Consider the following 27,961-nt stretch of genomic DNA (forward strand, 5'->3'; position numbering starts at 1 on the left):
AGAGATGCAGCATTCCAAGGATATTTCTGAAGACCGCAACAAAGGTTGTGTCCAATGGTCTAAATATCTTTTTCATTTGTTTTCAATAGTTGTGTCTCCAAATTGAGTTTGCTTTCCTGCCAGTTCTGATCAAAGCATTTTCATGATAAACTGATTTCTTCTCATTTTGGTCTGTCTGCCAATCCAAATAACAAAACGTATGGCTGATAGTGGTATTATTTTTTTTTAATATTATCTTTTTTATTCTTTTTGTCTCTCCAACAGGACATCTGTGGAAAAGAAAAAAAAAAAGAAACAATGAAATACATATTCTTAATATTTTTCATTAATTTATTACCACAGTATGCCGGGAAATCTTTGAGAAGACGTGACAGTTACTCGAAAACATTTGACGACATTAAAAATGAGATAGCTGGTTATACTGATATTGCTAAAGCTATTATTGATCTTGCTGTTTACGGAAAAGCTCAGAACAGATCCTATGAAAGATTAGCAGTTTTTGCTGATACCATAGGACCAAGAGTCAGCGGTTCAAAAAATCTAGATACAGCCATCAAGTATATGTTTAGTGCCCTGAAGGAAGATGGGCTGGAAAATGTGCATCTGGAGCCTGTGAAAGTACCACATTGGGAAAGAGGAGAAGAGTTTGCAATGATGCTGGAACCAAGGAACCACAGCATTGCTGTTTTGGGACTTGGGAGCAGTGTTGCAACTCCTCCAGAAGGTAACTCTTCCTTTTGGAATGATGTGTCACTTGCTTTTTAATGCCAAACTGTATGCCCCTAACAACTTCTCTCAATGGCCAAACAATTTTCTTCCTGCTATAATAGCTCCACAAGACAAGATGCTATTTTTCTGGAAGTTTGTTGCATGACATGGTTGTGAACGAGTAAGTTTGGTTTAACAGTTTGGTAGAACCAGCTTGTAAAATTAGAGTTGATTCCTGAACTCTCCATTAAATCTGTTCCTTTTCATTTTACACTGCTGAACCTTGTTTGCAAAGATTCTGCTCCTCTGTGGAGGTTGATGGGAAGTTGTTTTTATGATCTGGAGTTTTCCAGCTCTTTTTAATTTTGGCTAGAGGAGATCTCCATGGATCTCCATGGAGTGTTGAGTTGACACATGACTTTCCTGTCCTGCCAAGCTCAGCTCTTCACTTTGTCGAAAAACAAGACATCAGGAAGAGGAGGAGAATCTCCTGCTGAGCTTGCAAAGTTCCAGGTCCTTGCTAAATGTGGCAGTTGATATCTAGAATGTGTCCTTTCTTTCCTCTGTCTCATGCTCACCTTGGAAAAGTCTTTGACACTTGCTTGTTACTGAACTGTGTGTTGCCTTTTAGTGGATAATGTGTGATACGTTACTTTGGGAGCAGGAATGATCATTAATTTGGCTCAGCAAAATTCAGGTGTTTTGAGCCACAAAATATTAGCTTCTTTGTAAACATTTATAAGATTTCATTTTGTACATGATGATATGGAGCATTCTTAAGATAGCTATTTAAAGGCAGGATGACAACCTTCTTCTGTGACTGCTCTCCATAAATAATAACAGACTTATTCCTAGACCACTTCATAAACATTCCTTTACAAGGAAATAAATTCAGTTTAGGAAGTAAAAGGTAACATGATACTTTTTTTTATGAATTGTCAAGTTTTGTGATAGTGAGTTTACTACCTGAAATGAAACAAATAATGAATAAAAGCTGTTTCTTTGGAAAAAAATATATAGCCCTTCAAAATACAACAAAGTAAAACTCGGTAATTTAAGAGATGTGTGAAATAAATCTTAATTGGTCTGGGAAACCGCTACTGTAAATTTTGTCTGAGGATGTTTCTGTTATATTGAAGTAAACATATGCCTAAAATGCAAAAATAAAACTATTATTAATGTCTGTTTATCCCATTATATGTCTGAGGTCTAGTGCTTTGATAGGAGAAAATTTAAAGTGAACATTAAACCTACAACTTATTTGATATGCTTTCCAGTCCTATTCCAAACTTTCTAAAAAGAAAGCTAAAAAGTAAGCTAAAATTAAAATGGCATTTTTGATGTGGAGCAAGTGTTACTGAACCTTCAAGGAGAACCTGCAATTTAATCTCAGTGAACGTCTTCATATCATGAAAAATCTGATTTTTGTTTCCCTTTCTTGGCTGTGTAGTTCTTTGTACTTGACTGGTCTTACTCTTAGGTTTTCCCTTTTTTATTTAGAGAGATACCGAGTTTATATGTTTCAAAATGCTTACAGAAACTAACCATGTCCTTCTTTTTCATCTGTAAAGATCTTATTATACCACATTATTCTTCCTCACCTTTTTATTTTCCTCTGAGATCTGCTGTGTTTATGAAGAGGTGTATGTGATGGCAAGGAGATGTCTCACAGAAGAGCAGACAGTTTCTCACACTTGGTGGCATCATTTTGATTAAATTACTTACCTTCTGAGTTAAAATCTGTCCTACAGTTTGTGGCTGGTATGATTTCTGCTGGTCTCATCTTGCTCTGTGCAAGCTGTGACAGGTTTTTGTGCTAGAGGAGGTTATGCAAGGTAGCTGGTCCCTGGTGAGCTCTTGGCTCTTGTTCTTGCAATTGCTGGACTGGCCGCCTGGCTGACGGAAATGCCTGGCGAGAGCTGCTTGTCACCAGCCTCTCCAGGTAAGAAAATTGCAAAGTGTTACTGCTCAGAAAAGCGCCTGTCCTAAAACTCACACTCATCCCAAGCATGGAATAGAAAATATATAGTTAGGCTATTAAAACCACTGCCTCATCGCTTTTGAGGAATTCATTACCAGATCTGCTGCCTCTGCTTTAAGCAGGGATTGTGACCATGCCTTGTTGCTGAGAAAAAGGGATAGGCGGCTGCCCTAAATCACATCAAAAATATTTGAACAATTTCCCTCAGTAGGGGAATATCAGCAGTTCTGATTTGTTTTGTTTTAGCCAAGAAGCTGTGGGAGTGTGAGTCATCCCGTAATCAAAATAGTGCAACTCAATATGCACTGTTTGATGGTGATTCTCCTGGCATTGCACTGCTGTTGCTGCATGGGATCAGACCAGGGAGTTCTAACGCTGTTGTGCTGAGCTTTGCCAGAGGGATGCATTAAAGGCCAAGGACTAGCTTTCAGATGCTGGCTCCATGGTCTGGTCATTGGTTCCTGGATTCTGTCCAGAGGCAGAGACACTCTTCAGAGCTGCCCCTGAAATGGACTGTGCAGGTGATCCTTGAAGGTGTTTGGTATTAGCTTGATAGTTATTGCATGCTTTAAATCGGTGTTCCTATCAGATGTGTTTCAGATGCCTTTGTTTATGAACCACTCTCTCTAAAGAGCTCTGGCAGATCCCTTCCTTGACATTGCTGATGCCTACTTAAAGCCAGAGGACAGCACTGCCTGGATTTTTTGTCTTTTAGGGTCTGGGGATGTAGTTAACATGAGAAGGGGTGACTTCTCCGTCCCAGCAAGAGGTACAGGAAACCAGTTCTTGCTTTCTCATCCTCTCAGTTATGTCCTGTATTCCTCCCTTCCCATTATGTGGCCCAGGCTTGAGACCCAATGAACTAATAAAATAGGAAGCACTGACAAAACTTAAAAGTGTTTTTTCTCTGTGGATGTGCTTAGTGATTTACCTTGTGCCCTTAGAGCTCCTCCTGGAGCTCCGCTCCCTGAACCAGTGCTCTGAAGGGTTCTTTATTAACCTGGGGAGAGCCTAACAGTGTTTAGAAACCTCTGTGGATGTTTGAAATTCAGGGTTCATTCTCTCTTCTGTCCATGGAAATTCAAACCATTGTTTCCTAAGTGACCCCATGGCCAGAGTGCACCCTGAGTCTGCTCACTTTCCATTTCAACATGGGACGTGCAAATGTGGAAAAAAATCCATGATTCTTTGGGGCAGGAACAGGAAACCCTAAAGAATAGCAGTATTTGTGGTGCCTGAGCCAGTGTTGACTCCAGGATACAAGGAGCATCTCTTTCTGTAGGTCTTCTATCTAACCCATGCCCATGGGATGGAAAACCCTGTGAGACATGGATAGAGCTTTGCTTGTTTATTGGATTTTCTGGGATTTGACCACTTTGGCTCAGATATGAGTTTGGCATAGATCTGGTTGGCTCGTTCGGGGTTGGAACAGTTCTGATGATGTGCAGGAGGCTTTTAGGTACCTTATGATCTTCCCTATTTTCTTCTATAGGTCTGGGCAAAATGCCAGGATGTCAAGTTTCCAGGTTCAGTCTGACTTACACAGCAAAGAGGAGCAGCACAGAAAGGGTTAGAGTTTTTTATTGAAGAAGTAAAAATAAAGTTTTCCCTTTCAGTATATCCCAAGATTTGAAGGTGTTGGGTCAAAGAGAAAGTTTTCACTTCCTTTAATCTCCTTACAAGGAGGGAGTTAGCTTTCATGCCTGTCTTGGTGACAGGTAGAGGAGAAACTTGAAACATAGAGTGACCTGGATTTCCAGAAGGCAGCAGAGATTGAAAATGGTCTCCACCTCAAAGAAAGAGGTTCCTAGGTAACAAATAGGATTAAGTGTTAGAAAGTGCTCAGTTTAGGGAGCTGACAAACTGGAGGTTTACCAAATTTAGTCAGTGTCCTTTCCCAGTTCCAGTGTTTCAACATTGACAAAATATACAGATGTATGTAGAGAGATTGTGTAGATTTCTGGTAGTACTGATTATGTCCCCCAAATTCTGAGGAAAATAGATATAATTGTTGCTTTGAGAATCCCATAATTGAAGAAAAGTAGTAGTGTAGCAGATGTTTGACCATAAAGTATCAAAGAGTTCATATTTTTTGCATGTGTTTTTAGAATGCATGATTTTTTTTTCCTTATGAGTGACCATACCCTTCCATTTTAAATAAACACTGACAAGTAGTACCAAGCCCAGAATGCAGCCTACCAGAAATGTCTCCTCAAAAAAGAAACAGTCTCTGGATTCTATCTAAAATAATAAAACTAAAATAATATAAATATTAAGTGTTGGCAGACTTTTTCCTAGTTTTTATGTTTGAGTTGTGGGTTTTTGTTTAACTATCAACAACATTTGGTCCAGTCGTGCTCTTATAGGTGATGGTGGGAGTTTTGCCGCTTAGATAATATGAAAATAGTTCTAGCCTGTTATTTATAATACAGGGATATGTGTCTCAAAGCTGTTGAAGGCGTGCGCTGTTGTTCTGGGCTCACAGTCTTTTTAAGCCAGGGATGCTGCTCAAAGAAGTGATCTGGCCCCAGTCCTGGCTAATGTATTTTCCCCCAGTGTTGGCCCTCCTTTTTTAGTTTCTCAGTGGTGAAGTGGATTAAGGAATTCAGAAATGTTACTTTTAATGTGTATCAGAGGATTTACCCTTGAGTTGCCAGCATCTTGGATGACCACTGACCTGCGGGGAGAGGAGGAGATCCTTCTGGAGGGGCTTGAGTGCTCCCTTTGATGAAAGGTTTAGGATTGGAGAGTGTCATAGGCAGGAGAAGACAATGTATGGCAAAACTCTCCTATCTTCACCATGAGGAGCTATTGTTTCACATTTTGATACCATGAGCCTCAGTATTAGGTGTCTGGATTGTTTATTATTACTTAGAGCAGAGCTGCTCGTGGTGTGATAATTATACTACTGTTTTTCTTGGAATGTGAAAGACAATGTCCATAAAGGACCTCAGACACTGTGGTGTTTAGTGGCCCAGCGTCTGGACCAAGAGGTAGTTCAGTGGTATGTCAAAGATTTAGAAAGTAGGAGTAGCTGTGTGGCTTTGGGGCAGATGTGCTGCCCGGGAAGGACATGGGTTCCAGTTGCTGCTTTAGTGAATGTTCAAGTCAACTGTATGGATTTGCTATGGCAACAATTTGAATTTTCAGGTCTTGGCCCTCTTCAGTGTAGCTGAGTTGAGGGAGGTTACCTCAAGGATGGTTACGTCAAGCTCTGTCTGAAGCTCTTGCCTTGCACTAACAGTGTCAGGATCAGAACATATTTCTCTGCATGTGTGCTCTGAAACTGGCATTTCTGAATCCTGTTCTTGGAAGCCTGATTCTCCCCAGACATTGCATGGCAAACCTGTGTCCTGTGCAGCACTGCTCCTGGGAGAACCAGACCTGTTGCCCTGATCTTTTGGTCTCTGCGGTTCCATGCTGGGTGTTGGGTCCAGCCCCCTTGCTGCTTGGATTTACTGCTGCACAGTAAGCTACAAGTTACTGAAATAAAACTGCTCTAATGAGACCCAATACCTGCTGGAAATTGTAAGTCATATTTGTTGAAAATGTAACTACTATATTGTGTTTATTTTTCTTTGTGTTCTTCTTAAAGAATGGAGTAATATGTTTAGTCTCTGCTATGCATCAGAGATAAATAGCCTCATATCGTTTTGAATAACTCTCCTGAGTAATTTTAGTTTCATGAAGTAATTTTCTTTGCTGTTCCACAGAGTAGGTGAGGTCACATTTTCCAGAAGTATATTCCAATTATACAAAATCTTTCTTCTTGATAAAAAACTCCTCATCGTTTCAGAGTTCCCCTAAGATATTTAATATTTTCTTTGTATTGTAGTTCTTACATCAGTGTATATTGATATGTGTTGATAAAGCAAATGTGTTTCTAGGTGTTAAGGTATTTTAAATTTTCGGTACGTGCTAATAATTTCTGAGGAACGAGAAAATAAGTGAAGATACGAATCTTTCATTTGCTTCAGCCTGACACCAAGTCTTAATTTGATTAGTTTGTTAGGGACCAAGACTTTGGGTTTGTTTTTCTAAAATCTTGTTGAATTATCAGACATTGGGGGATAGCCAAACTAATTCCCAGGAAGAGCTGAGAAGTGACACGTTTTAAAAGGTAAGATAGAAGTTTAGGGGGGAAAAGTGTTTTCTGGGCTGATTTTAGAGGATGCTGAACCTAAACAGGCTGTCACACTAGGTCCCTATTTTTATTTAGCTTGCAAGAATGTATTTGCCATTTCTCTCTACTCCCCAAGCCTTATTTTCTTTGAACTGTGCCAACAACTACCATTCTTCCCTATTTCCAGACATATATATCTATTTTTTCCCTGATGTATGCTTCATCTTTTTACTTTCTCATCCAGGAGTATTGACTCTGGCATGTGCTTTAGTTCTGTGCAGGGTGATGTGGCATCTAGGATCAAAAAGTGCCTTTCTTACAGGAGAACTGCAAATCCCAGCTGCTATATTATAATCCTGCATGTGCAGCTTTTTCCTGTGACCCATACGAAAAAATTGCTAGGCTCTCTGTAACTCTGTGAAAGAAGCTGCCTTGCAAATAGGCACAAGACAGTGGTTTTGGGCCATTTCTGAAAGAAGCAAGGGCATAGTACTTTTATGCTGGGGAGATGGTCAAGTCTGAAGGACAGCTGGATTAGCCAGGCTTAGGTCAGAAAAACCTGGGGCTACCACCTGCATGTGCTTAGGGTTGGCATGGAATACAGTATACCTTAATGTGGTAGCTTTCAGGCTAAATTAGCTTTGTGGGAGAGCTGAGGTGGAAATAGAAAAATCTGAGAATCATAGAATAACCAGGTTGGAAGAGACCCACCAGATCATTGAGTCCAACCATTCCTATCAAACACTAAACCATGCCCCTCAGCACCTCGTCCACCCGTGCCTTAAACACCTCCAGGGAAGGTCACTCAACCACCTCCCTGGGCAGCCTGTTCCAGTGCCCAATGACCCTGTCTGTGAAATTTTTTTTCCTAATGTCCAGCCTAAACCTCCTGTGGTGGAGCTTGAGGCCATTCCCTCTCGTCCCGTCCCCTGTCACTTGGGAGTAGAGGCGAGCACCCTCCTCTCCACAACCTCCTTTCAGGTAGTTGTAGAGAGCAATGAGGTCTCCCCTCAGCCTCCTCTTCTCCAGGCTAAACAACCCCAGTGCTCTCAGCCATTCAGTAGATGTGAAACAACGGTGTTCTGATGCTGCTGGAGGCAGGACTGTGATCATGAGGTAGGCTTCATGCACTGCTCTTGTGGTGTGTTGCTGCTTTCCACTCTGTTTTTTTTAGTTCCTACCATGAAGAAGTGTCTTTATTTCTTGGTCTTGGTGTCCTGATGCCTGCTTCTGATGAACAGGGAGGAAGCACTCTGTCTTCCCCTTGCTCTTATGATTGCAGAGGTCAGGACATGTTTTAGATGTGTTCTTCTCCAATTTACCAGTGCCAGAACAATGAGATGTCTTGTTGACTTTTTGTGTTGATATTTCAGGCAGTATTTTATGCTTAGGAGGAAAAAATATTAACTATATAATACACAGGGAGGTTTAGCAGAGGCTTTAGTTGATGTAGTTCCCAGCTTTGTTGTGCCTAGACTTAAAAGTACTGTATTTTCATTGTTTTAAGCAAAAACTGCCTTGACCATTAGATTATTTATTTGACAGTGGCAGCTTCAGTGCATGTGGGTCAGCAGCATTACTGTTCCGTGGTGAGATTTTTAAGATAAATCATGATTCTTATGCTAATACAGAGTGAAATAAATGAAGTTTGGAAGGCATGTGGGGTGAGTTGTTCACTTGCTGTTATTGAAAAAATTTGTTGTCAGATTAACGATGGCTGCAATTGGCTTTGTAATTAGACCTCAAAGGGACTGTTGCTGTTGACTGGAAGACAGAAATGAGTCTGGAGTAAAAAAAGAAGAGAGGGTATAACTGAACAATGGGGAAATTAGTATCCAGTAAGATTAAATGGGATGCAAAATATATTTCTTTCTGGCTTTGCTAAATTCTTTTAATACATCAGCTGATTGTAACTAACTAGGTTGAATTTCTGTGTTTTTGAGTTGAGTGTTTCTAGGATAGTAATAAATAAAAGCCAATATAGACTGGATTACCAAATCTCAGGAAGTCTCACCATGTCTTGCCCTGATGTGTCCAAGAACAGCAACAGTATTCTGTATGAAGTTTCCTTGATGATTTAATAGAGATTCACCAGTTTTTACAATCTGATAACAGGGTAGATTGTGCTTTTTTCCCCCCCTTATTCTTCTTTGGAACCAGTTACTAACACAGACAGATGCATTGCTCTAGATACTAAAATGGCTTAAATATTCACAGCATTTAATCTTGGGGAGAATAAATTACCTTGTAAGGAATTCACTTTGAACTAACCTGCTTCTGGCATAACCACTAGCAGGTAAGCAGGTGCTAGGAGGTGGCTCCAGACAGAATTGTTAATGCCAACAATCAAACTTCTGATGTATGGCAGTCGTAGACAGATGATTTACAGGTGATTTTATATTAAAAAATATAAAGATATGCATTAATATAAAATTGGACTTTCTGTACCTAATGAAGAGTCCCTGCAATCAGTCTTGCCTTCATCCCACCTGCAATGGATTTTAGACTTTTCTAATATGTGCCATGCTGTTTATTTAAACTGGCAGTGTTTATTTAAACTCATCAAAGTTGTGGCATATCCAAGTTTTTGAATAAAAATGTACATTTCTGTGTGCAGAGGACTTTATAATACATAATTTTGTTGGTAGTTGAAAGTTGCCTGCTTGTTCCCACCACTAACACCCTTTCTTTACCTTAATTCTAGGAAATGACAGGGTATGATTTACTGTTTAATATGAGAAAAGAGAGGAAACCCACAGTACTATACAGATTCTTTTGCTCACTGACCAAACCCAACAATATGTATGAAGTTTCACATGGTGAGAACAAATAAATAGTCTTCAGCTTCATGCAGTCAGCCAAGTTTATCACGTTAGTAATTCTGTGTTCATGCACTTAATTTCCCAAATGCTCTGTATACATCTTTCGGACTGTGTGGGTTATAATCTTTATATCGTGCTGAAGTAAGCAGGCGATCCAGCTCCCTCCTTACATGGGTTTTCTGAAGACTTCTGTTTGGTAATGTACAGCCAAGCTCTGGGTCGGATAATGACAGGAGTAAGAAAGAAATAGAACAGCTTTCAACATGGTAAGCAGAGCCATGCGTCACTGAATTGTTAGGAGGTGCTAGAGGCTGAGTTTTGTTAATTTGCTTAAAGGCTCAGGAAGGTGAGGCATTTCCCATTTGTAAAAGGAATAACTCATTCCTCTTAAACTGATAAATTGTTGAGGTTTTTGTTTCACTTCTCCCTTTGCACATGAGGTGCAAATATGGATGCATGGATGTGTGTCCACTTCTTCATTTAAGATAAACATAGCTCCTGTCACTTCAGTAGATGAGACTGAAATGGTATAAAATGGGACTAAAATGCAAATGAGTTATTGAATTTGTCCAAAGTTATGCAAGAGTGAAGTTTTACTTTGTTATGAAAAGCACTGTACTTAACGCTTTATGTATACCATACATGAAACTGAACCTGCAGAGAGAACCTTTGTTTTGTTTTGTCAAAGCATGGCTTTATTTATGCTCTTTGGGAACATTCAAAAGAGGAGATACTGGACAAGAGTTTGCAGGTCTGCATTCTTTCCCTTAGCTTTAATTCCCGCACAGCCCACTCTACAAGCTCCTGTTTGATAATGGATCTAGGGAGGCCCATAAATGTACTTATCCATGGTATTTCTTAGGAATATAGATCGTCACTAGCTGTCTGTTGCATTGTTTAAAAACCATCCAGAGTTGGTATTTGTTAATTAATAAAGTAATGCCAGGAAGAGTTACACTCCTTGCTTCCCTTGATGAACAGTCACTAATAGAATGTGTGCCCTTCCAGTGCCTGCTGTATGATCCAAGTTGGGCATTGGGGAAAGCTAATATGAAATACGGATTGCAGTATCAACCCACTGAGACCATGGCTTTTCTTGTGGAAAATGAATTTTTGCAGATACCTGGCTTTATTGTCAGTGGCATGGTTCCATATCCAGAATGATCCTGTCACTGGGATGCTCCTTAGGTAGGCAGCTGAACCTGCAGTTCATTAGAAGCATCTGGAGTCTGTTAGTATACTTGCTTACCTGCCAACAACATCTAGTAAAATTTGAAGGTGATTCTTTGTTTTGGCGCTGTGTGCCTTTTTCTGTAAAGCTAAGAATCAGTATAATTATTCAGTTTAAAGTTGTACACATCTTACACTAGGTTAGTTCTGTAGCTAAAACTGGCGGGCTGTTGCTGTAGCAGTAGATGTCTCTTGCCCTCTTAGTGGTGCACTCTTAAGTTAGCAAACTTTTCTATGCAAGGTAGTTTCTTCAAGGTTTTGAAGTGTACTATATTTTCATCTTGAAGATGGTGCTGGGAGAGATGATCTTCCTATTTTTCTGTCAGTTCTTATGCTTTACAATCTCAAATACAAGCCTTTGAAATCTTCTCCAAATATTTCTTATACCACCACAAAGGAAAAAAAAAGGGGGGGGTGAAGAAAAAAGAGGGGGGAGAAGAAAGGGGGCTTTCAAGGAGAAGCATTTTCTTTATAAAAACATGATAGTTTGACTTCTTTGACAAATCCTTGCTAGGCATTTGTTATTAGGTTTAGTTCTTGGATGTATTTTGTGGCTTTTAAGTAAAATGTCTAACAGTAAAATTTCAGGCATCCATTACTACTTCTATATTTAGAAGAAAAGTACCAGCTCATGTTGTAAAGCAGTTTCTACTTAGGTCTGTAACCAATCAACAGACTTGATTATAGTGATCATTTTAATGAATTACTTCTTAAATGCTATGAAATATAGTTCTTCAATTAATGTTATAAAAAGTTAGAAGGATTCTCTTGCCTTGGGAAAAATACTTATCTAGAAAATCCTTTGCTTTTTCAAGCAATATAATACAGCAACTTAAAACTATTCCAGCTATTAAAAACAAAGAGCTGGGTGGGATGTAACTTAGCATGCATGAATAGTTCTGCAGAAGTACCTGCCTGTGTTCTCTGTGTCATAACTCCCAGAAGGAGATCCAGTAGAACTGTGACGTTACTCTGAATTAAGTATGAAGTTTTTTTTATATTTATAAGCATGCTGCAGAACTTTTTGAAACCACAGAGCTTTAATTTAATTTCATTTATGGATTAAGTAATTTTATGAGTGTTTCAGTCTAAAAATATGTGCTTCCAGTTGTCTTATGTTAAGCTAAGTTGTTTAGCAATGTATCAAAACAATTCCATGGAAAGACTACTATTATTTTTTTACTAATCCCATATGCAGCTTTAGCAAATGTTTTTGTACTATAAATTATTGCAATGAGACATTAAAGCACACGGAAAGAACAGAATTCCTCCTGTGTATCCTTCTTGCCCTTTAAGTTATGTTTTAATACCAACCTGATAGCATGGCTTACAGAACTGTAGGTACTTAGTTCAAGGTGCCATTACAGCTCTTTATTATAGTACTAATCCCTGATGAAGCATTTCACAATCTTCCTTTTCCAGTAAGAAGTTAGATCTTATTTCCTATGTTCTGCCCAGTCCATGCTTTTCTGTCTGTCAAAATTGGCTGTAGGAGAGTTATAGGAAAGCAGTGTTAAAGCCACTGTAATACTTTCTTTCAGGAATTACGGCAGAAGTCATAGTGGTGTCCTCTTTTGATGAACTGCACAGAAGAGCTCAGGAGGCCAAGGGGAAGATTGTTGTCTACAATGAGCCTTTCATCAGTTATGGCGAAACTGTGCAATACAGATCCCAGGGAGCTGTAGAAGCTGCTAAAGTTGGAGCAGTGGCATCGCTCATTAGATCCATTGCTTCCTTTTCTCTTCATAGGTAAGTGTTTTTCTATTTTCTGCCTGTGAATCACATTTCAGTCTTTAGTTCACATGTGATTTCTGGGCAGGAGTTTTTATTCTCTATGACTTAGACGTTGCCAGTTATGAGTGGGCGTTTGGTTTTGCAACTATTGGCTGCACAATAGTTCTTTTCCCCTGTACTTTGTCATTCTTTCAAAATGTTTTCATTTTTTGTTACTGATTCAAATTTATTTCATACTTACTTTAAAGAACTTCCTGCATTCTCAAGGCTGCCATAAATATTCTGAGATTAATCAAAATCAACTGTCTGTGGTGAAAACATGTACCAGACTGGCAGTGATGACATGAACTGGTCATTCTGTATATTTGATTACAGTATAAGAATATGGTTTTTATTGTATTGGTCGTATTCCTAGAAGAAGTCTGACCTGTACTAGATGAAGGAGTAGTCTGCTTTGAAAATAATTGTTTAGAACACTGTAGCAGTAAAGTCTGCAATTCTCACACTCATTTTTGAGTAAAGTAGGTTGAAATAAATATTTTTTAAAAAAATAAAAATAAGTATTTTTAGATGTCTTAGTGCGTTAGTGAATTATCATATATAGCATTACATTAGGCAAATAAGGTTTTTTAGTTTTCTGGTTGATAACAGGATCCCTTATTTGATCTGATGATCCGGTGATCTTTTCCAGCTCTGAAAGCTTAAGGCTTACTGTGAAAAAGACTAGTCAAAGTGAAAAATACTGGCTGAGGCATAGAAGGGAAATGGAGGAAAGTCCAGCCATAAAGTGACAGATGCACACTGTCTTTTAACATAGTATTTTTAACATTTTACACGGTTATTGGTGAGCTTACTGCCTGCGGTGAGCTCTGCGTAGTAGCCTGCTGGCTCTAATGAGACTTCTGGTCATGAAGGCGCAGCCAGCAGAGCTGGACTGAGAACTGCAGATGGGACAGACCTATTGCCCTGACCACTCTCCTGGAGCTGAGCTGCAGCCTGAGCAGGAGTGGCAGGGGCTGAGAGTGATGCCAGACACAAAGTGTGACTACTTAAACTGTAGAGCTGTGCTAACAAAACCACTTATATAAGAAAGCATGGAAGAGGCCTGCATTTCATACCAGAAGTGCTGTGTTTTGTAACATTGTACATTTTTAGGCAAATACGTGTTTAGAGGAGAATTAGGAGTAGCTAACCTGACCCTGAATATGTGGCACCTAATGAACTGGAATTGTGCTCTGTTTAGATAACACCATGGTTTCTTTTTGATCTCTACTCATAGGTTTTCTTTCTACAGAAGTTTAGGCTGGTGGGTGGGAAGGGGTGGTATGGCTTTGGGTCTTGCTTGAGGCTGGAATTGGGAAGCGGCTGGGACAGGCACTTGGAAGCGTGCTTTTTTCAACTAGTTCAGGTGGAACATACATGGTCACGTCTCAGCAGTAGAATAAGTGTGCAAGCATCATCATTTGTGATGCTTCAGAAAGCCTGAGAAATGCAGTAATGCCAACTAACTGTGTTGAATCATGTGCAGAGGACAGCTTTGCTCCCAAGGTAGTTACTTGATAGCATTTTTATGTGCTTCATATTCCCCTAAAGAAGCCAACATTACTTTTCTCAAAATGAACTACTTTGAATTCACATACTCTCTAAACTAAACTAGGGTATTTTTTATGCCCAACAAATATGATGTTTACAATATTTTTTCTAATGCTTATATTTTTCTAATAAATTTCATAATGAACAGATAGTAGACTAGGTTTCAAAAAGTTTATGAAAAATGATATGGCTTCAAAATAGTCTTATTTGGTATTGTCAAAGAATATTGCAGTCTATGATCTGTTGACTGTCTGAAAACCAGAAGGTGATCTATCCTGTCCTTAGTTCTGGTGTTTGTTTGAAAGTGACTCTTTGTGTCTTCTCTTTGCCAGACTATTTATGGAAGGTCATTTTAGCGTGTAATGGAAAATTTAGAGATGAGGAACAGTGGTGCAAACTGAAGGTAGTAAAGCCTTTTTATTAGGTCTGGGTACTGGCATTACAGCTATTTTAGAACTGAATAAAAAGAAAGGAGAAACAAATGCCAAATGCATGTTTGTTTAGAAGTATTGACTCCTTAATTGAGACTGGGAGTCAAGGTGTCATTCCCAAAAGCAATTTCAAGTTTAGATGCTGCCAGGAAGCAGTTTTTCATGAAATGTGCCTTCTGTCCTCTCTTGTTTACCTTTACTTAGTTTTTTTTGGGTGTGGGAGGGATTGGTTAATCTGTTTTTTCCTATAATAAAGATTCAGTCTGTCACTTTTGCCACTCGGGTGATACCTAGATCTGTTTTCTTGTTTCTAACAGAAAACAGCTATTGCTGCGTGTCTCCTTGTCTCTCCTACTGATGAGCTGTGCTGGATGGACCCTGCTGGATGTGCTGCTTCTTGTCAGTCAGTGTCTAGGGCACTGTTTATTCACATCACTTGCCTTTTTGATTTACTAATGGGAGATACTGCATTGCTGCAGGGAGTAGTGTGTTAGAAGGGTGAGAAATTGAAGGTAAAACGTTGATAAAGGACTTCTAAGTGTTGTGAAAGAAAGTCTTGCATTCTTGCAATTTGTATACTGCTAAGCAGCTTCTTTGTTGACCAGAACTTTTACTTGGGCCTGAGTGTTTATATGTGCACCTATAATACAAATAGCTCATAATGGGATTGTGGTAGCTTTTCAAAACATATAAGGATAAAATATGCTCCATCTGATACTGCACTATCCCACTTTCTTCAGGTGAAAGAAGGGTGGAACTTCACAGTTTTCCCTGAAGTATATCAGCTTTGATGTGTTAGGTTTTTTTGTTGTTGTTTTTCTTTTGGTTTGTTTTTCTATTTATTTATTTGTTTGGGTGGTTATTTGTTTGTTTGTTTATTATTTATTTGTTTGTTTATTTATTATTTATTTATTTAGAGTTTTCAGGCCCTTTAGGTTAGGGGGTCCAAAATAACTTACTGTTATTTACTTACTCTGTTTGCAATTAATTAAGCTGTCTGGAACAATGAAAGTCACTTCGTGGTGTGATTTCTAGGTGATCTTGCAATAATATTGAATAGGTTCAATAATATTGAATAGTGAATAATATTGATAGGTTCAAAGTAGGCAATTTCTAGTAGATTAACATCTTAGGGCTCATTATTAAAGCTTATTGACAAGACTGGTAAAATCACAACATGAATTAAGTTAGTGTTCTCTTGCTGGCAGCTTGGTAGCTATTACGTGTTTCAGAGATGGCAAGTGGCTAACACGTTGTCGAGGGCAAAATGTGTAAAGGGAACCTTTAAGTGGTGATTCTGTAGGCGGTTCATTTTTCTTTAAGATGTGGTAGTATAGTGATGGAGTGGATGCAATAGCTTGAGGATTCCAGCATCCCAGCTGTGAATGAGGACAAGAAGAGATGAATTTGAATATACTTGGGAAGACTTACTGCCATGTTTGTATTAGGGCTCATGCCAACTCATTGGTGACAGTGAAAGACTCGAAAGATTTGTTGTTGAGTTTCAAGGAGCGCATTCGTTTATTTAGGACCGAAATGGTAAATGAATAGTAAATTAAATTAGTAACCACATCTCCCTTGTCTTTACATGGTTGGTATTATGATGTTATGTGGCAGTTGTGTCTCATGGCATTGTCCCCATGTTGTGTTAGGGTCAAATAATTTTCTTGCTACTTTATAAGTATCAATGGAAGAGTGGGCTTTTTTTCTTAAGAGAAAGTCATTGTAACAGGCAGGTAATTTTCCCTGCCCTCCCCCCCAAATGGTGTATTTATTACAGCCTTTTTCCAGTAACAATTTCCTGGAGCACTGGCAATTTGGTGGTGAAAACATTTAAACATGGATATTAGGAGTTAAAGAGTAACAGAACTATTTTTAGTGAACCTTCTCAAATAACACGTATTTTTGTAATCAGTCAACAGTATCCACAGGATTTGGCTTTTTGGAGAAATCCGGATGTTGACTTTTTTTGCTTTAATAGCTTGACTGTGCTGTGATTAATGGTCTTGTACAAGTTAAAGTAATACATATGTTTACTGTTGTGTACAATAAACTGATGAGTATCTCCCATTTTTTAGTGGATGTTTTTACAGCAAAAATACTCCATTTACAAGGCATGGTTAAAAATGGGGTTGTAATAACCTAGCTATAAGTCTGTTTTTTCCTTCCTAGCTGTACATTTTTAGAACATTTTATAGATAAAAGGTATCTTTTAGTTATTGAAATGATCCAGTATTTATCCTGTGGTGAGTGTGTTGTTATGAATCTAAAACTGTTCTGTTCCTCAAGAACCACAGGTTAGATAAAGTTGTAACACTGTGTTTTGTGATAATAACCCCTTTAAGAGGTCTAGAAAGAAATAAAATCAATTGTTTCTGAAGACCCCAGAAAGAAAGTTCCCAAGCATCTTCAAATATAAATGCCAAAATATTATTTATTTTAAATATTGCAGAACAATCTCTCCAATACATAAGAAATTCAACAGGGAACATAATCCAAGACCAAAATAGACCAAGTAGTATTTTGGCATAGTCTGAAGACTATTAACAAGGGCAAATACTTGGTAAAGTTCTTCTTTTTTGAGGCTGAATTCAACCTTTTATACTTGTCTCTCCCCTTCTTCAGGCTACAAGTGGCCAAGACCCAATGTCTGCTTGGGAAGCTCTAGTAACTCTAATCAAAAGCTGAATTCATGAGTGGCACGGTGCAACTCTGTATTTATGGCAAAGCTTGCATAGATAGCCTGAGTGGATGCATATTACAGAATTAAGTGCAGGAATGTATGTAAATTTGAAAACTGATGTATACCTTTTTGTTTATACATTGTGCTCTCAAAGTGCCTTTTCCTTTCCTCCTTTTCCTTTTGTTCTTCACTACTATGTAAGCAATTATCGCCCTTCTCTATCACACTGGCAATGTATGTGAGTTAGTGTCATCTTTCAGGTGCTAGCACAGTGACTTCTAACCACATCGCCTCTTGCTAATGCTTGGTCTGCTGCCTTTGGTTCCAGGTGTGAGGCTTGCTTGCTAAGCAGAGCTTCCTCCTTTCCCTTAACTCCATGTTTAAGGAAAATAAAGGCTTCTTCTCATCAGTAGTGCCAGAGACACTCAATTCCTCCTACTTGTGCTGCCAAGCTTTCTGAAATCTGAGATAGTACAGTAGGTTTGATAGGATTTCTTTTGCTTATATTTGTTATCTACAGCAACGAGATATATTAGACCTTTGAAACTGATGTGTTATCTATGAAATACTGCGTCCTCTGGTTGTGTCATGATCCCTGAAAGTTCCTTTGCCTATTGTTCTGTCCCTCATTCCACAATGAATGCCAGTATACTTAATTTTTTTCTACCATCTTAGGAGTCTTTCTTCCTATGACCCTTTCTTCTCTCCATAAAGGGGTAGCAGTGCCATGTCCGTGCAGCTGGTATTGTCCGTATTTCAGCTGGTAAGCACTGGCTAAGACTTGTGAGTGAGCAAGAGAGCAGTTCTCTGTTAATACAGCACTCGATGTGACCTGAGCCCAGTCTGATCATGAGCCATAGGTCAGGTGCCAGAGCATCACTATTGCTCTCTGTGCATGAGGTATAGCTAAGCAGACTTGTATTCCTTTTCATGTGTCATAGGTTGGGAGTCGAGCGGGTGAGACAGGTCATTTTGCCCTAGAAGGCTGTCCTTTTTGCCGATTAGATGGCCAGGACCACCAGCTGCTATTTTCAGCCAAAAAATCTTGACCTGTGTCTAAATTTCTAAAACTTAACCTACATCCTAAAATAGTTTCAGGAGCTCTTCAGTGAACTGTTTCATTTTTACTGTCCTTTCCTTTTGATTATTTAATAAACAAAGCAGTTGCTATGAATAAGTGAGCTTATGGTAGCACAAAATAGGCGTTAGGTTTGTCATCGCTTTTTCTTTGCTAACACCAGGTGTTGTAGCATGGGACTGGTCATCCAAATTGCTGCTCAGCTGAAAAAGCCTAGTTTTCTTCAGGCATTTGAGTATAACTAAGATTGTTCACTGCCTCTGGCATTTGTTGAAAGGAAAAAGATGAAATCAGTTTATATTTACAAAATGAAGTAGGAATTTTTGTGTAACTAGTTTTTGGAAGTTTTTGCTTTGCTTTCCTCTTTTTGCCCAACAGTCATACACACCTTTTTCTGCTCTGCCTCTAGCACCCTGGTGACTGTGTGATATCTGGGCTGCTGAAACTGTGCAGCCTCACTGGTGTATCTGGCTACACTTGGGGACAGCCTGGCAGATGCTCACAGGACGCGTAGCTGGAGGGAAGCCAACATATTACATCTCTGGCTGCGTGTACAGGCTTAGTGTGTGTGAGCTGCCAGTGCCCTGCGTATATTTGAATTTTGGTCCCCCTCTCCAAGTGCTGTGTCAGTTCAGGAATTTGTGGTTACTCTGGCTTTTGGCCTGCTAGCGCATGTGGTATGTGAGTTAATTTCCTGCAGTTCTGTTCAGTCTTCTCTATTCTTTCTTTGCTTCTAATTAAGCTAGCCTTGGGCTCTCAGGTCTGCAGGGGTGGGATGTATTTTAGTCCATCTGTAAACCTGCTTCCTTGGTTTTTAGGTAATGAAATAATCTTGAGTCTCATTCTCTTGGGATTAGGGAAAATATTTTACAGACTGTCCAAACATTTTTCCTCTTCTAATTGAAAATCATTTTTACATCTTTTAAAATAAAAATCCTTGTGTTGCAATGGAGGTTTTCCATCTGATGATGGAAAAATCTCTCTTCTAAAAAATATAAAGCTGCAATTAAAGATTTAGGTGCAACAGCTGAGACTGAGCATGTGTTAGTTGTTGGGCTGTTCTAGGCGCACTTTTTGTGCACATCTTCTGGTTTAGTTTCATCAGAAAGGAACCTAGCACTGGTGCTCAAAGGCTGCTTGATGATCAATCAGCGAAGGATTTTGGGAGGTTCACTTCAAAAGCTTATTCTTTATTCGAACTAAAAGGCTAATATGGACATACCATGTGAGATCTTTAAGAAAGTCACACCATCTGTGTAATAATTTACACTGTTTATGGTGTAATTTCTATTGTATTGGCCAGAGATACGCCCTCCGTGATATGAAGATTCACTTCATCATTGCAGGTTGAGGCTCTTTATTATCAAATATCAATTCCAAGAGGGAGCACAATGACAGAGCTGAGGCTTTCTGTGAATCAGGAAAGACAAACTTAGAGATATTCAATGCATGTCAGCCAAGTAAATCTCCTTGATGCTGATGTGTACATAAAATCAAATGTCATTATTATTAAAAATATTTTGATAGAAATGGCTAAACTAGATTGCCATTTTGTCAAGACAAGGTACTAGGAAAGATCTGTTTTGAAGGAAGAAATTTACTGGATTTAACTCCCATCAAAGGATGTCTGAGACATGAGACATTAGTCTCTGAGTGTAAAAGTAAACTATTTCTATATTCCTTGAGTAAAAAACTCTAGTATATTTATATTTTTTTCCCCATTTCATGTGACAGTGCTGTCTATTCTAGTACCTGGAATTTTCCTTGCTTCCTTGTAATGCTGTGTTCTTTGGTCCTGGTGCATACTATTATGAGCAGTGCCACCTCTCCTACTTCCATGGAGCTAGCTCTTGTTGGAAGTACTGAAAATGAAGAGTTTGCCTATATTATGTTTGGATCTGATGCCCTCATTTGTTTACCCAAGAAACTCTCTTTGCTCATTATAATCTTCCAGTGACAGAGTTATTGTTCTTATTATTGCCTTGTGTTTTTAAAGCACTTTTTTCCTCCCTAGCTTGTGAGTTTTGTGCTCATAGGGTGAAGTGGTGAATATATGTTTTCAAGGGTTAAATTCTTCCAGTGAGGAGGAGAATGTACTTGTGGTCAAGGTAGTTTAGAGTTTATCTTTGAGGCAGTTGGAAGATCGACAAACCTGCTTCTCCCCTGCCTGGTACTGTGCATGCTCACTTTTCACACTGCAGAATTGTTATAGAAATAGTCCCCTTCTGAGTAGGCAGCAGTTTCTGTCCATTTTGCACAGACTTGGGGAATGTGCGATGCATAAAGGTAGCAGGAAGCTGAGTGATAACTGTAGAGATGTAATGTTAATGCTGTAGCACGACTGCAGAAATGAGGAAGCACCACTGGTTATTTGTGAACGCTTTTTGCTTACAGGACTCATATAGCAGCAGGAATTGTTCATAGGAAACATCTCAATGAGAGACTGTCCTGTGGTAATAACCTGTGGCAATAGAATACAGGAATATTGTCTTCTGTTCTACTAAGGGACCAGGAAACAAGGATAAAACCCTTGTCTGTGGTGTGACAAGAGGAGACCATGTATTTTAAGTCTCTAGTGAGCTCGTGGAAGATACTATTTAGGTTTCATAGTGCTATGCATGTTGTCTTGCTGCTCTTAGAGATGTGAATTGGTTGTGAGGGATTTATTTTCTTGCCCTGCACATAGGGGCTTTTCCTCCAGGAGGTCTGTATATGTTGTTGACTGACAATCATAAATTTTCACTTTGCTTCCTGTGTTCCCTGAAGGCCAACATGCCAGACTGCATTCTGCAGTGCAGTCTTTGTGCTCAGTTTTGGCCAAATCGTAGCTGTCAGCAAGAGAACTTACACGTCCTTAGCAGAAATGGAGTCTGTGCTCTAGGAGATGATTGTATTGTACAGTAGATTCTTGCTATTTGAGCATTAAATTTCAGGTAACTTGACTGACTTTCACTACAGAGAAATCTGTGGATGATGTTTCTTAACTCCCAGTCTCTCTTAGGCTTTTGCCAAACTTCTTTCCTCTTTTTACTTTGAACTGCATAACTGTTTTGTTGGTTTGGTTTTTGGTTTTGGTGGGTTTTTTCAGTAGACAGGGTTTGATGTGACATCTGGAACCTCTGGGTAATTTAATACTTCTGGGGTATTTGATTTCTTACAAAGTCAGTAAAATGCTGCTGAGACTAACAAGGGCTTCTCCTAGTTTTGGCTACTCCTGTTCAGGAATATGTATGGGAAGAGTTTAATCCGTTTAGTGTCTTGTAGTATAAGCAATGTTCTGTAAATTTGGGAGGGGCAGGTAAAGGGCTAGTAAAATCTTTTGACTTTTCTTATCCGGAAAGATGCTGTGAGGTTAATAGTCCTTTTGAAATCCTCACTTCCTCACCGGTAGCTTCCCAAGGCAAACCTTTATGGATGTAGTATTAAAGATTCTTTTTTCCTCTCTTCTGTCTCACCAACTCTTTTAACATCACTGAGTCATACATTTTGCTGATGGCTGGATGGCCACCCATGTCATGAATAACACGTGTTAACTTTGTTCTTATTTGAGTACTGTGAGCGTTCACTGATTAGATTTGGTAATATTCCACAGTTAGTGAGAGGAACGGTTTCATTCAGCTTTTGCATTACTGGCTTGTGTATATAAAGATGTTGAGCATATAAAACTGCCAAGTCTTGAGTTTCTTGTACTGATCTTTAAGGACTTACAGCTGTGCTTGCTGTGGGTTGAGCACTGGGAACTTTAGCAGTTTTCCATGATTTCCTGTTCCACTCTAATCAGCTCCGGCTTTCTTTGGTGCTGCCAGTCCCTTCTGAGTCTGTATGGCTTGCTGTGCCTCAGAAAGCACTGTTAGCAAGTTCAGAAGCATCTGACATGATTGTAATGTCTTGATGCATCAATTGCATGTTCTGTTTTAATGTTCTCACAATATTCAGTGTTTTGATTACATTAAGAATTGTCTTACCAGTATGTAGCAACCATAAATGTAGAGGATTGAAGGGAAACATTACAACAAAAATGCAGATAAGGATTACAGAGAGGAATCTGAGTAATACAATGCCAATGAACTATTTTCACAAGGGGTGTATTTGTTTTCAGCTGCTGATAAGATCTGAGAAGTATGTGGACTGACATTTCATTTCTCTGTAATTCTCTGCAATTTTTTTCTGTGTAAGTGCAGCACTGAGGGCTTTATCTGGGGTGTTCATCTCCAGAGCACATGAGTACACGGCTCTGGACAACTGGAGGAGACTAAATAGTACCAGAATGATTGTGCTAGAATGGTACAGAATTGGTGTTTAGGGAATCCTAGCTGAATGCTCCCGGTTTTTCATTTTAAACAAAAAGCCAAGAGAGTAAAGGCTCTGTTTCTTGATGTATTCTAGGATGACCTCCATTAATTTCAAGTTACACAGTTACACTTTTTTACTTTGATCCAGGCAAAGCTGAAACAGCTTGTACAGAGGTCTACTGTATAGATTCACCTGTCTATCCAATTTTATTATTTTTATGTCTTATAATTGGCTTTCCAGTTTGTACTTCCCACTGAGTATTGTTTCTACTCCCTGTACTACTCAAGAAACTTTTTCAGAATCTATTTGATAGTGTTCTTAAATTGATGTTGCTAAAAATCATCTACATATGACAGAAGAATTTTAGCATGTATATATTAAAGTTTTATTTATTGAACACCTTATATCTGCTGTAAAACAGCTGAAGTATTATTTTTAAGGTTTACTGCTGATTTCCTAAAGTGAACACAGGTTTATGTAGGAATTGTGTCTGTATTTGTGAGCTTCAGAATCTGTCTTATGCAAATATGAAAATGTTTAATTTTGATATGTAACATCTTACTTATGTCCTGTAAAAAAAATGCAAACAAATGTAGGTGCTATTTTTTAAAATACACTTAATATGCTAGTCAATTGCTAATATCCACAATGTCTTTGGTTTATGCCCCGGGCATGTAGAGGATTTGGAAATGCTAATTCCTTATTTTGTTTTGCCTTGTTTGCTTAAACATGTGAGCAAATGTGTATGGTTTGCTCCAAGATATTATGATTTCTCTTTACAAGAATGTTTACATTGATTTCAAAGTCGGGGTTGACCTCTCAGTTTTGTTGGTTCTTCCGCTTTCCACAGTTGTGCTTTTGGCTGGTCCAAATGGTAGAGGATTTCTGTGTTGGTGCATTAAATGTTGTCACGTAGGATGGCCTACCCTGCTGTGTTACCTCTGCTATGACATGTGTCAGGCATTTAAGTATGACGAGCTAGACCTGTTTGCATGATGAAACCCTTGTTTATGGCACACACATTTTGACGTGTGTTTTTTGGAAGTGAGAGCCAGTGTTTTTTGGAATTGAGAGCCAATGTTTTTTGGAAGTGAGAGCCAGGTTTTTTTGGAATTGAGAGCCAATTATCCCACAGTTGTTGTTTAGAATTGTTTTCTAAATGTAGCCTGATGTTGATCACCAACACTAACAATGGGCTCTTCTCTGTAGAAATAATATCTTGTGCCTTGTGAGTGTAACTGTTTCAATTACTTTAATCCTTTTTTCCAGCTTTGTTTTCCCCTTCAAATCCAATCAGTCACTGGAGCCTCTCTCTTATTGTGTTCATCTTGTTGCATCAAATACTCATCCTTTGGTCTTGCCTGCAGGGTAGGGCTAAATGGTGAAAATCCTTCTCCATCTGCTTTATTAAATGAGAGATGCCAACTCCTGTCTCTGCTCTGCCAGTGATGCCAGCTTGGGTTACTTGCCTGTTGTTCTCTCCTTCGGGCACCTTATACTTTCTCTCATTTTGTTTCTATATTTAGGAGGATGGTGCAAACCTAAAGCCATAACTTTGTTCTCTTCCAGCTTTGCTTTTTAAATCTGACCTTTGGTTTGGTATTTATAGATCATTCCCTTATGTCATTAACTGAGTAAGTAGCTAGGGCCTGTGACTTCTGCTAAACTGTTTCACCTTTACCTTGCTTTCCCAGTCACTGTCCACAGTCCTTCTACATTGGCTGTCTAATAGGAGTATTGCAAATACTCTGCAAAACAGAGAGGGATTGTCTTTGATGTTTCTGTTCATTACTATTAAGTAGGGTTGACCTTTGACAGCAATTCTTAGATTTTTCATCTACTGTGATCACAATAGAAGAATATTTATTCTAAGAACATGAAACAGAAAGAAACCATGTGGTTTCTCATTTACTTATTTCTGTTTGGATTTTATCACATTAGTTTGCTGGTGGCTATGAAGCACATAAAACATACCTCAGCAAGAGATATTGAAAATATTGTACCGTTTAGCTCTGGGAAGCCTGGGTTGATTCTAGATATTTGTGCACAGGGCAACAAAAATTGCGTCTGTCAGATGAAGGAGAATAATCATGTGAATTAACTAAACCCACAGATTCTGAAGTTCCATTCTTCTCTCTGCCTTGTGTCCCCGTGGGATCTTTAGTAGCTCACGTTAATTTCTCTCTTTCCCTGTCTGCAAGCAGTGGTATTGTTTTTTGAATGTTAATTTAGTACAACATTTGTACATTCTTTACTGTAAAGAAGACATTATTAAAAATTGACTCTTTTAAACTGTGTTTAAATAGTCAATACTAGATTCTGCAATAATTTGTTGGTGCCAAAACTAGGGTATGGTTTTATTATTGTCTAGCAGTGGGTTATATAATCCATTATATAACCATGGAGTTTTATTGTGACATAAAATGTAGTGTTTGATTGTTAACTTCTGCTAGATTGAGCTTTCAGGTTAACCTAACAGAGATCTGTGGGAAGGCCCTGGCAGGAAGTGAATGACAGAGAATACATGTTGTTACCTTGGAATATTGTATTTTCAAATGCAGATATTTAAAAACAAGTGGTTGACTGTAGCTCAAATGATTTGGATTTTGAGTTCAGTTCAGTAAGAACTCACCATGAGATACCAGAAGCCACTGAAAAGAGAATGAAGGAGCTGGGACTTCATAGCAGTGCAAGGTTTTTCCTAAGTAACAGCTCTCTCATCAAGAGCAACATGAACTTTAGAAATCAGGTCCTTAGATTCAAATGTGATTTTCCCAAAAGTCTGAGGTTTGGAAAGAGTGAGCTCGCAGGTGAGACATAAGGCAGACTTTAGCTGTTCTTCTGTAACATGTGTATTGCTTGCATCTATTCAAGGAGTAGACTGTGGTCCTTCTTTGAGGAGGGTGTGTTTCCAACTATCCCTGCAGTCTCCAAAGAAGGAAACAACTACTTTCAAGGGTCCCAGTTCCAGGCTCTGCAAAGGCTATGGTTGCTGATGTGGGGACAGGGGAGAGCCAGAAAGAATGTGAAGGGACCATGCAGCTTGAGTTACACGCTCTGTGTCTCCAGAAAGGTTGTTGGAGGGATCTATGTTCATGCTCAAGCCCAAAGAGTTTGAACAGGGATACAACACTATCCAGACACAGCCAGCACTTTGAGTCTGGAATCCTGGGCTGACAGGTTCATCTGAGAGATCGTCCAAGCCTGTAAATCCACAAAACTATGTGGGTTTTTTCCCTCTTCCATTGCTTAGTTTATAACACTGGCAATCTCAGAAAAGAGAAATGGTCTGCTACAGTGTCTGAGAGTCTTTCAGTCTTGCCAGATATGTGATGTGAATAGGGATTCCCATGAGAAAACTTTAGCAGAGCTACTTGGAATAATAAGCACAGCTGCAGTTTATGATTTTAGAATCTTAACTGTTTTTCAGTGCCTAAAATTAGGTTTCAGTCATGTACATATCTGTATGGTACTTCTCAATGACGATCAGTGATGGATTCTTTTAACCCTTTCCTGTATAGAGCAGTACTTTTTATTTATTGGATATTTACGTGTTACTTAGTGGAATGTCTTAAGGGTTAGTGAAAAGATTGCAGAATCCAGGCAAGTGCAAAGAGATGATGAGGAATTGGAGGACACTTGTAAAATACCAGACTTCTATGTAGTGCTTGTCTATAGAAGTTTCCTGATAAAGGAAAGGAGAATGCCATTCGTTCCTCCAAGGATCACCCCCATAAGGTGTCTAAATTGAGTCAACTAGTGTAATTGTCATACTGTTAATAAAAAATTAAAAACAGAGAAGAATTTAAAATGCTCAGATCAGTGTCAGCTCATCATACAATGTGCTTGCCTGTGTATATGTATAAACAGAAGATGTATAGAAAGGGGATGTTGTTATTCAAGTAAATCTAGCTGACTAAAGAAAATGTAATGGCATTTCAAAGCACTCAGGTCAGTTTGGTGTGCCTGGTATTAGAGAAAGTATCTTTGAGACTTGAAGAGGTTTTTAGTCCAAGTGTGTTCATGCCTGAGAAGTTCTAACCACAAATATACTACTTTTTCCTCTTCTACTTGAGATTTCAGGAGGATATTACAGAGTTAGCAAGGGGGCACACACGTTTGGAACCCAGCCTGGCTGTTGGGATTTCAGAAGGACTTTCCTAGTTGGATCCACCTCCCCTAAATGTTTTGGCACTGACAAATCAAGAATTTCAAAGGGAAATGGAGGAATGTTTTATCTGCATCTTTACATTCAGGCTATTCAGTCTCATAGCTTTGGCAGGAGGAAGTGATACTCTGTGATTTGCACTGTGTTGTGGGTCATGTCAGCCCCATTCATTGCAGTTAAGCAGTTCAGTGGTTAAGTTGTAGAGACCAAGCAGTGTCCTGTTAAAACAGGAGTTTTGTTAATACTGGTATTAATCAGCATCTTGGCTACATGACAACATTCATCTGCAGGTCAGTAAACCTTTATCTTCATGTAGATAAAGCTCCTAAAAGCTTGCTTTGGGGCTAGGTGTACAAAGGCTTTCCAAGCTGCAAGTGATCTTTGGGCTGCACTTAAAGAACAACTGCAGGATAAACAGCTGTGAACTGCACACATTCAGAGTAGTTCTGTAGAGTTCAGTATCTGTTTACAGACAAGCTAGATTTGAAGCAAGTACCATTTCCAGTGAATAATGTAAGTAACTCAACTGTGCTTATACAGAAGTGTTGTACAGGTTATTTTACGAAAGCAAAATTTCACTTGACAGCTGCAAGTTAATTCAGCCTGTGGGAATTAGCTTGTAAAACATAGTTCTACATCTAAAATTGTATGGTGTGCTTCTTTCAAAGTAGATACAGTTTTTTTAAAAAAAGATTTTCTATTTATACTATTCATGAAGTTATATATATGGTCTCAGTGTTAACATTAATCACGAACAATTAGTAAGATAATTTTCCTGCATAGTGTTCTTCAGGGGGAAAAATCATTCCTCTGATTTGAACACTGGGAAGAAAATCGCCGCTTTTAATTCTGTTGCTGTGTTGCGCTAGGTGGGTTTTCCTGGTTTGGTATGTTGAGCTCTAAGGCTGTTTTGTGTGCACAAGGCTGTGAATGTAGGTGGCTTGCTGCATACCCTTCCTTGTGAAGGCTGTCTGAGCAGAAAAGTACAACCCAGAACAGACGGGTGAGGAGAAAGTGGGGAAGACTGTGGTCCTCCCTGACAGCCCTCAACTCTGGGAGCTGCTAGAGGTAAGCTCAGAGAGCTGCAGCATTCCCATGGCTGTCACTTTTCAGGTAC

At 39.0% G+C, this 27,961-nt stretch overlaps 1 protein-coding gene across 2 annotated transcripts in view; it reads left to right on the forward strand.

The window, feature by feature from the left end:
* The first annotated feature begins 271 nt into the window (after window positions 1-271).
* The window catches only part of CPQ (carboxypeptidase Q), a 135,466-nt gene continuing 107,776 nt past the window's right edge, over window positions 272-27,961 (forward strand). Inside the window, exons 1-2 of one of the 2 annotated variants that reach the window (XM_069854407.1) lie at window positions 272-724; window positions 12,406-12,613. In XM_069854407.1, the coding sequence (XP_069710508.1) occupies window positions 298-724; window positions 12,406-12,613 (635 nt within the window). In that variant the 5' untranslated portion in view covers window positions 272-297. The remainder of the gene's footprint in view (window positions 725-12,405; window positions 12,614-27,961) is intronic. The other variant, XM_069854406.1, reaches the window with a different exon arrangement.

This window comes from Phaenicophaeus curvirostris, chromosome 3 (genome assembly GCF_032191515.1).
Source record: "Phaenicophaeus curvirostris isolate KB17595 chromosome 3, BPBGC_Pcur_1.0, whole genome shotgun sequence".
In the NCBI taxonomy this organism is placed as follows: domain Eukaryota; kingdom Metazoa; phylum Chordata; class Aves; order Cuculiformes; family Cuculidae; genus Phaenicophaeus; species Phaenicophaeus curvirostris.